The sequence below is a fragment of the Acyrthosiphon pisum genome, chromosome A1 (genome assembly GCF_005508785.2).
Source record: "Acyrthosiphon pisum isolate AL4f chromosome A1, pea_aphid_22Mar2018_4r6ur, whole genome shotgun sequence".
Classification (NCBI taxonomy): Eukaryota; Metazoa; Arthropoda; class Insecta; order Hemiptera; family Aphididae; genus Acyrthosiphon; species Acyrthosiphon pisum.
The window spans coordinates 35,782,929-35,793,071 of NC_042494.1; the positions used below are offsets into that span (position 1 = coordinate 35,782,929).

Genomic DNA, 10,143 nt, shown 5'->3' on the forward strand with positions numbered 1-10,143 from the left:
CGACACGACACGACACATGACACAACTGTGAATCCGGCTTAAGCCTTTACGTAAACAATTACAGTTGTAGAATATACATGGATGTGATAAAAGAAGGATACAATTTCTAAAAAGATTTATCTATCTATCTTTAGACAGTTAGCATTTAAAGATTAATATCTATCTATAATTTTGACAGTCAAAAAATAATAAATTATTAGTAACTAAATTCCAAATTTCTTTGGACTCACACTTGTAAATAGCAAGTCATATTATATAATTTTCTGTTCATATTAATTTGGTATCTTTTTTTAAAAATTGTATAAAAAAAAACTAGGTATACTAAGACAAAATTACAATGAGTATAGTTTGTGTCTTGTGAGTTAACTTTCATAAATCTAATCTTAAATTACAAGTAAATCTGTAAATATGAAAATATTAAAATAATAAAATCAATAAATTGTGTTAATATTTAAAGAGGGCGAAGAAATGAAAGCATCCCTACCTAATACAACATATATGATATATAGGTTATTATATAATATCTATATTTAAATAATTAAAAATAACAAATACTGAGAAATTTTTTTTTAGAAAAAGTACCTAATTAAAATAGTTTTGTCATATTATTAATGTTTTTGTATGCATTTAGGTGAAATATTTAATACATTATCAAAGTACGAAATTAAATATCCTTTGGTAACAATCCAGTTGATTAAATTAATTAAAATATAGGTATCTTAATTTACCATAAGAAATAACATTATTTGAAGTTAATAGTTAATATAGGTAGTTGTTTGGTGTAATATAATCTACATTAAGTTACAATACTTTTAATATGGAAAGTAATTAGTATTGGCCACTAAGTTGAATAAATATTATTAGACAATAATTACACTTAATGTGAAAATGAAACACAAAAAATGTATATTTAGTGATTTATTATTGTATGCACTATTTTTTTCTGACCATTTAGCCGCGTACCTAGAATCTAGATGTATAGTGTTAATTTAGTAATAGTATAAAGTACCTATTGTATAGGATGAACTACCGTGTAGGTTAAAAATAGTATTATCAATGAGATATACAAGTCAATATTATTGTATATTTATTGTTCACATATTATAGAAGAGAACTAAGGAGACTAAAATTAAAGTAATGTAGATATAGAATGTAAGCGAATAAAAAATTATATTTTGAATATCTTAGCGATACTGTTGTAAAAAAATTATATTATTGTTAATACTTTGGTCTTGTTGAATTAGTAAAATATAAAATAAATTAAGTGATAAAATACATTCAAACTAATTTCATTCCAAAAAAATCAGTCTCAGGGGTTAAACAAAATAATGCAATTTTATATAATAATAATTATTAAAAACTTTTGTTAGCTTATTGATTATAATTTATAATTATATAAGTATAAAAATATTAAAATATATTCTACACTACAAATTCAACACATTTTCTTAATACCCTCAATAAAACATAAATATTCAAATTGAAGCAACTTGATCATGATACAATGCGCCGCATTCCACACTCAGTACAAAATTTAATATCAACAATTGGATATTTGAATCCACATTCATGACAAAATTTAGCAGCTTTTAGCAGTGTAAGATAATTGTCTGTCGTCGCCTGCTCAGTTTTTCTGTTCAAGCTGATAAAAACAAAAATACAATATTTACATAAATAATTAATAATATTATATAATATAATATAATAATACCTATGGATTAACTTATATAATATAAAACTGTACAAATATTATTAATTTGCAAAAATCTTCACTAATATAAACATAAAAAGAACTTTATTAAATTATAACATGAATTGGATTATTTTCTATAATAAATTGATAAAAATGATTAATAATAATATAAATTAATTAATGCTATTAATAATTTGATTGATAAAGTAGTTCTAGGTGATATTTTTTAAACTATTACTTTATAGGTAGTGTTTAGTGATTAATGAGTTATTTGATTTTATAATTTATAAAATGTGTTATTAGGTGTCAGGTTTGAGTGAACTATTATATTTTAATTATATATTTAAAACAAACACATAATCTGGTGAACACATTATTTGCTTAAGTAACAGATGCCAAAAATACAATGCAGTTTATTAAAATGAAAAAAAAAATGAATTATTCTATGAAAATACTTATGATTCGTAAAATAAATGGCATACTCATTTTGTTTATTTTTGCTTAGCTAAGTAACATTTTTTTTTAAATGAAAATAATTAATTAATCATTATTGTATTCTTACTCGGTGTTCATATCCAGACGAAATAAGCAAAACCAAAATCAAATATGTGTTATAATGTGCTATAATTATCAAATATGTTAATAATTTTAATGTGTTAACTACCCGTGTTAGGCTGATTTTGGCAAAAATCAGTAAGTGTTGGATTCCAAATGAAACCCGTTCAAACCGTGCAAGTACCCGATGACAATTGAAACACCATTGATTGCTCGCCTTACCTTCCGTAAGCTGAATCAGCACTGCTATTGGAATTAATTCCGTTGACCATACTAAGGGCAGAGGTTCTATTTAAAGATGGTGATACTATATCATCATCATCTGTTATTTTCAACAAGTTTTCAAATTCCGACACAGATTTTAAAAGTTCTTGTTCTGCCAGATCAAAATTGAGATTTGATTTATCTTTTTCATTATCACCATAAAGCATATTTTCAATAGCTATATGTTTTTTATGATTATGAGAGATGTTTCGTTTTGTAGGACTTTTTGGATGATCTGTACCTCGTACTATAGCACTATGAGTTTTATTATTAAAATCAGCTGATTCAATACTAACAATAGAACACAAACTTAAATTGCTTAGATTGTGTAGAGGATGACTGTTAAGATTAGTGTCAGACTGAAATTCATTGGGAAATGCGTTTTCAATATTATCTGGAGACGATACTAAAGGAGAGACTGGTGAATATTTAACGAATGCAGATGTTGGAGACAATTGAAGATTCTCTATATTATCAGATGTGGTAATATTTAATGGATTTTTAAGACCAATGTCAATTATGTTGATGTCTAGATCGAGTTCTTTCATTTGTTGTTCAGCTGATTTAAATGGATCGTAGCTATCCAAACAAGGGTTGTAAATATCTAAATGTGGTTGGCTAAAATAATAAAAATCACAATGTATTGATATTTTACAACAATTAACATAAAATGTTTTCAATAAGCTGTATTGATTATAGAGAATAAAGATTGAGAAATAATATTTCAAGAATTTTATAAGAAATAATCTCTATGACCGTAACTCATACATAACTACATTTACTACATTAGCTGATTGTTAAGTACATAGAATAATCCCACATCATTAAAAGAATAAAGATACAAGCTATACAATTTAAAACAATTCTTTTCGAGAGCCTTTTTAAACCTTTATTGTCATGTTAACCTACTACAGCTCCCTAAATTAATAACCTTGGAAATTAATATACAAGTAACAAACTTCAGGTCTTAATTTATTCTACTTAATTATTTATTGACACTAATTTTAATATACTAATGGGTTTTAAAATTTTTTTAAAATTCTAATAATATTCATTGAAGGTATATTAAAAACATCAAGTTGAAGTAATTTTTTCAAAAAAAAAAAAGTTATACTGATTTAGCAAAAAGACAACATATACATTATAGCAATATGTTAACTTGTGTATTCTAAGATAGAAACAACTATTTTAGAAAGTTCTTCAAAAAACAATAATGAATATAGTTTAAATTCAAAGAAAAAGGTAAGCTTTCGTTTGAACCAAATTCAAAAATAAGTGTAATATTAAGTCTTCTAATCAGCAAAAATAACACAAATCAAATTTGTGATACTCCAGCTGAATGATTTAGTGTTTCCTTAAATTGTAATCACACTGTATAATACAAAAGAAATTGACATTGAACATTTATTTTCAACATATAAGCATCTTGACCAACAAATATTATTGATTCAATAAAGAAAATCTAGATGCAATTAATTTTAGTGTCTACTTTAATATTAATCATTATTATTTATAAATGATAAATAAATATTTTTTTATAGGTATTAACATAAAAAAATTAAGCTTGTTTTCATTTCAAAATTATTTTTATTTCAGTACATTAAATTAGAATTTTTCATTTATAGATTTAGTCTACATAAATACTTTTAATCATTACAATACTACAACAAAATAGTTCTTTTTAAAATATTTTAAAGCAATTGTAGGGGTTGGAATCAAAATTGTTAGAATATATTTTCAATATCAAAGAGTTATTTTTCTAATACATTAATAGCATTTAAATTTTGATATTTTATAATATCAGGCTGTAGTATGAAAGTATGTATCCTATTAATCATTATTCATTAATAAACTGAATTTAATAAAATTATAATCAATTTATAAGTGGCATACATAAGATTTCTTAATATGATTATCTTTTACAATACAATAAGCATATTTGAACATTATCAACTAGTTTCTGAATAAATTGAACAAAAGAGTTTTATCTTTTCATCTAGGTCCATTTAATATTTCTTGTATAGAAGAAAATTCTATTCATCTATGTTTAATGTATATAACTTTCGATAAGTTGAATAGTCAAGATAAGAATTTTATACAACTCAACAGTTGATATTATTTCATATTTATCATTTATTATATTTATACCATACTATTTTTCATCTTTGACACCCGTTGTATTTGACTAGCTGTTATTGTGAATTTAATATTTAATTTTTACTTTAGATGGATTTTTTATATATATATATATAACAATTTCTGTTCAAAAGTATGAAAACAATAGTATTTCTAGGTATTTATAGCTAAAGGAGTAGCATCTTATTTTAGTCCTATTTTTTATAGTTATTTTTTTTTTCTTTTTTTATCAATATTTTACAATTCTCAATGAATTCTCTATTCAATAATGTTGACAGTAAATGAGCAAATGTTTTTAAATAATGTTATAGATTCATCTTCTGTTAATTTTGATTTTCAATATTTTTTATAAAATTCCATGTTTCTGTTTATAGTTGTATTAAAGTTATTTACTTGTATAATTTCTGCAAAAGTTACCTTATAAATTGTATCATTTAAATACAATATTTTTTTCTTTTTAACAAATTAAATGCAACATTTTTTAAATATGTATTTATACATTTAAATTTATAAGTTTTAATTAACAATCAATTCACAGCTTATTCAAACATTGAAATGCATTATACTTTTCACTCACGACTTTGAAATTTTTTTTTTGTCAAAATTATTGACCATCTTATTAACTCCTTGTTTTATGTGATTTTGAGAACTAAGGATATGGGCCGATTCAGATTTCTTCATAACTATTTCATTTTTTAGATCTGGCTTTTGAGGCAAGTATATTGTATTTTTAACCCTGAAAGAATAACACTCAATTAATTTAAAAATTACAAACATATTTTACACGATAACCGTGCTTACCCATAGAGACTTTTTGATATTTGGTCTTTCTTTTTCACTACTGTTGACATTTGACGTGGGATATTAGCTATAAAAATTAATTTAATATTATTGTTATACCTTAGTTTTCTTTTGTCATATTTACTATGTTTCTATCTTCAAATTATATTTATGTTAATGTCCTATAGTATTATATCATAGTTTTTATAATATAAATTTAAAATACAAACTATATAATGAAATTAAATGTTGTTTTTTTTTGTGTATATAATTGAGTTCTATAATTAACAAAGTCATGTGTCTTCCTTTATAATAACATATGTGTTTTAGAAAAGTTAACTTACAGCCAGATAAAGGGAGAGATTATAAATACAGATATCTAAATATAAATAATACAATGAGCTCTCCTACACTCACTTAAGGAAACAAATTATTTAAATACCTAGTCTATACTAATATTATAATTTATATTTCTTGAATAACATCCAAACTGTAAGACATTTCTTATTCTGTTTCATTTATATTATATAATATTAATATTAAATGTACCTATACTAGAATACTTTTATTTAATAAACTTAAACAAACCATATCTTTTAATGTATATTTATGAATAAAATATTGTCTTAATGTGCGTGGTAATATGCATGCTTAAAGTCAGTTCTAAAATAAATAATACATACTCGCTGTTGAGTATGGATGAAAAAAACTCAAAAATGGTACATTATGTATGACTGTTTTTGACAGATGACTTAAAAATATATAATTTGTTTGTAGGTAAAAAACTAAATATACTTACATACAATATTTCTATTTGGCGGGGTTCTTTTTTTAATAGTTTTTAATGGTGGTATCGCTTTTACTGGAACACTTGAAACATCTCGAGTAAAACTTTTAATTTTTGGAGAATACTTCTCTTTAGTAACTGTACGCTGTGACTTGAGTGGAGGAGCACGGTACTAAAAATAGAAATAAAATAAAAATATTAAATATCAAACAAATCAAAGTCTAAAAAACATTTTTTTTTTTTTTTTTTTTTATTCAATATAATTAAGAACTAAAAATAGCCAATAGGTACCCATTGCATTTTTAATTAAATATACTAACTTTTGTTCTTGCTTCAAGCCGTTCTTTAGCTACTTGACTTATCACTGGTGCAGTAGATATTCTCTGAGCTTTTTCTCTGCAAAACTCTACATGTCGATCATACGATTTAGGTCCAAAATTCCGTGCACAATGTGGACATTCTTCAGAGTCAACAGGTTTAGTCGGTAGTTTTTCATCAACTTTTTCACCCCGTGCTGCTTTCACAGCTCTAACAAGCTCTTCATGCTTAGCTTTCCAGTTTTTTTTTGAATTTTCTATGCCAATATAGGCATCTTGAGCCTTTTTCATATGTGGTAAATATGCTGCCATATCAGTACCTTTTCTACGCTGTTTAGATGAATCAAATGGTACCTTACGTTTTTTAGCATTTTTTTGGCATATGGCTGAGTGGCGTTGTAATAAACTTGGACGGAATGAACGATTGCATATTATGCATGGTAACAATTCAATAATTTCATTTTCTTTTGGAAATCCTATAATAATGATAACAAAAATAATAAATATGAATAAAAACATATAAATAGGTTTACAATTTATACAGATATTGAAACAAATAATAATCTAATTTAGTGATTAATGTATACTGATGCAAAAAACAGTATGATTTCTAATGATCCATGTTATATATGAATATTTCAGGAATAAAAGTACAACTATAAAATTAAATAAAAAGGAAAAACGCAAGAATAATGGTTAAATACTCGATGATTAAATATATACCAGAAAGTACAAACAATACTTAAATAAGTCAAGCACGTAATGAAGGGGGATGGTGGTAGCGATTGCCCCCCTCAAAGACCATATTGTAGTAACTAATAATTAATTAGCACATTTTTTAAACCTCAACTGTTCTGAAAAAGGTTAATAGCCCTCCCCTCCCAAAATAAGCACCTATTTACGTGCCTGAGATAAGTTGTAAGTGAAAATAAGATTTGTGAAACTGTTTATAAGGATTGGACTAAACAGTTGGAACACCACTTCTTCTTGGTCCGATGTATGTACTACTATAGATATGATTCAAATTTCTACAAAATAATATAATGTCATATAGTCTTATTTAATATTAGATATTTATTTTTGAAGATTGATGACTAGTGACTACAAAAGAGTGTTTAAAACCCCAGTGTTATATTTAAATACGAGTTTAAATATAAAACTAATACATACCCCTAAAAAACTCCTGGCTACAAGTATATAATGTCCATAGTAATAGCTTAAAATTTCAAACTTATTTAATGATAGCAAAAGTTTAAAATAACAAAAGTTTATTTCTAGTCCCGCAAAGTTAAAAACTCTGTGATTCTCGAGGTGATTCTCAAGATGTGCATGTTTTAAAAAAATATATTTAACTAAAGACATTTCTACATAAAACCTGCATATTTTTTCTTAGAATATATACCTAAAAATAAATCCATTTGGTTATAGAATACAATTACCTAATAACAGAAAATAGCAATGAACTCTATGAAGTTATACAATTAAGTGGAAAATAGGTAAAAGATTTTATAAGATTTAAGATTTCAGAGGAATTTAACTATTAAATAGTAAAATAGATATAGGTACCCGAGTAGGTACCTGAATAATTTTAATCAATGATTGGTAATATATAGGTAAATAGGTAATCAATACGAGAATAATTTTTTTATTTTAATATTTAAAAATGCAATACAGGAAATCATGAAGAGCAAAACTTATTATATTTTTCATATTACCCCAAGTAAATGTAATATGATATACTCTCAATAGGTAGTTAATAAGTAATAACAATCTGAAATATAATTAGTTATATTATACTAATACATTATTATGCATTAAAACTTGGGATATTTGTAACTTGCCTCTGGAAAATTTTTAGTTCGCCACGCCACTGGTAGGTATTACTTATTATAATATTATTATTATTAAAATTATAATAAGTTAATAATTTTTTTAATTATGTAACCTGATACATGTATAATATAATGGAATTATAACATAGGTAGTAACAAACTAACAAACCATGTAATACCTAGATTGGTATCATGCAAATAAATAGTTTCTGGCTTCTTTATTTAGCGAAGTATCAGATTTTGAGTGTCAATATTTTGTTAGGAACTCAAACTACAAAATTATGTATGTATAGATAAAAGTTAAAAAGCAAAACAATGATTAAAAAAAACAAATCAAAACGGACGGAAAATAAAATATAGGTATTAGACACTAATATATTAGTACCTAGGTACTAGGTAGACGATAGGGACTTCAAGCAAACACAATACAATAACAACCTACGTGTCGAATACAAACAGAATAGATGAGCAGTAGATAGTGTAGATCTAGATACTGCCCGAAATCGACCTTGGATTTTTTTCATCTCAGTATAATTAATCAATAACTGTCTAGAAAAAATCATAATAATAGGTAACCATAATAACATTATATGTGTACCTAACACTGTACAACAGTGTTGTAGCACTATACTGCACAATGTTATATTATAACTTTACAAATGGTTAAAATAAAAATGTCCAGTAGAAATTAGTTGGTTGTCATAATAATAAAATAAAAATTTGAATCAGGTACCTTCGTCATAATGTGCTTGGTCCATTTTTGGAAAGTGGATCTCGCGAAGGATGGCAACAACGAAATAACGAACCACTCGTCTATAATAGTATGTAGGCAGCACACACACCTGAGCAGGCAGGTAGCAGTGGGTAGGCTGTTGTATCATGTACAATATAATTACATCAGTTTTTGTTAAGCTCGGCAGAATCACCGACGTCGGAGAGAATGTTACGTTTGAAAACAGCGTACTATAACTTAGCAACAAGACGGGATGGTTGTTAGTTGTTACTATAATAATATCACAATAATTATATCGTCGTATCCATGAGTATCATGCGGGGGCGGAAAACAATCGATACGACTCGACAACGGCGAACCGTGTAGGACGACACAGCGTACCGACCAACGAACCGTTCGTACGAGCACGTCTTGTCGTCGGCAAACAAATTATACAAGCAATTTATGACTACAATCACACTTCCAGTACAACAATATTGTTATTTTAAATTTAGTATTTACGTATTATCTGATGCGGAGCCAGTAGCGAGTAGCGACGATACGAAACGCACGGTAACATTTCATTAACTGAAGAATTAGTACCAAGTGAAGTGAATATTGTGAATGAGTGATGACTGACGAGTGAAAACAATTTTATCTGTTTATCATACTATTATCATTATTTATGATTATCTATTACTGGTGATAACTCTAATGGTGATAAGAACGACAGATTAGGAGCTGGTATCCGAGACATAGATTTCTCTCCAGTTGTAGCACAGGTGTCGACGTAGTGTAGTGTAGCATGGTAGTAATAGTGTAGTACTACTAGTACTGTAGTAGTAGAAGTAGTAGAAGTATGTGCCACGGGAGGTACAACAACAGTCGGCGTCAGATATATTGGCATGGCAGTGGCGCGAATAAGGAAAACCAGGGGTTCTCCGTATATGGCTGTTATTCCGAATAACTACGATGTAGAGAAGATGATATATTTCTACATCGTGCAAACAACAAAATATGGTGTAAATTATTAAAATATCCATCAGATAGATTCTATATTAGTATAT

The 10,143-nt window shown here is 26.3% G+C and overlaps 1 protein-coding gene across 5 annotated transcripts; it reads right to left on the reverse strand.

Annotated features, from left to right (window-relative positions):
• Positions 1-1,337: 1,337 nt before the first annotated feature.
• Positions 1,338-9,840, reverse strand: LOC100572544. Of its 5 annotated transcripts, none has more exons than XM_016805746.2 (8): positions 9,098-9,840; positions 8,807-8,913; positions 6,536-7,008; positions 6,228-6,387; positions 5,450-5,516; positions 5,226-5,384; positions 2,471-3,130; positions 1,338-1,642 (listed from the first exon to the last, which is right to left on the reverse strand). In XM_016805746.2, exons 2-8 carry the CDS (start codon positions 8,886-8,888, stop codon positions 1,495-1,497), a joined length of 1,749 nt encoding a protein of 582 aa, XP_016661235.1. In that variant the 5' UTR covers positions 8,889-8,913; positions 9,098-9,840; the 3' UTR covers positions 1,338-1,494. The 5 variants fall into 5 exon arrangements, with proteins under 5 accessions (XP_016661235.1, XP_008184641.1, XP_016661236.1 ...); XM_008186419.3 differs by lacking the exon at positions 8,807-8,913 and having other exon boundaries at positions 9,098-9,333; positions 9,599-9,728; XM_016805747.2 differs by lacking the exon at positions 8,807-8,913 and having other exon boundaries at positions 9,599-9,838.
• Between the last annotated feature and the right edge of the window lie 303 nt (positions 9,841-10,143).

Bases quoted from the DNA above. Each gene is read 5' to 3' on its own strand.
- LOC100572544 (XM_008186419.3), bottom strand. From the start codon at position 9,245: ATGATACAACAGCCTACCCACTGCTACCTGCCTGCTCAGGTGTGTGTG. The intron at 5,517-6,227 runs GTAAGTATATTT...TAATTTTTATAG, and splicing joins GCCAAATAGAAATATTGTAT to CTAATATCCCACGTCAAATG. The intron at 5,385-5,449 runs GTAAGCACGGTT...TTATTCTTTCAG, and splicing joins ATATCAAAAAGTCTCTATGG to GGTTAAAAATACAATATACT.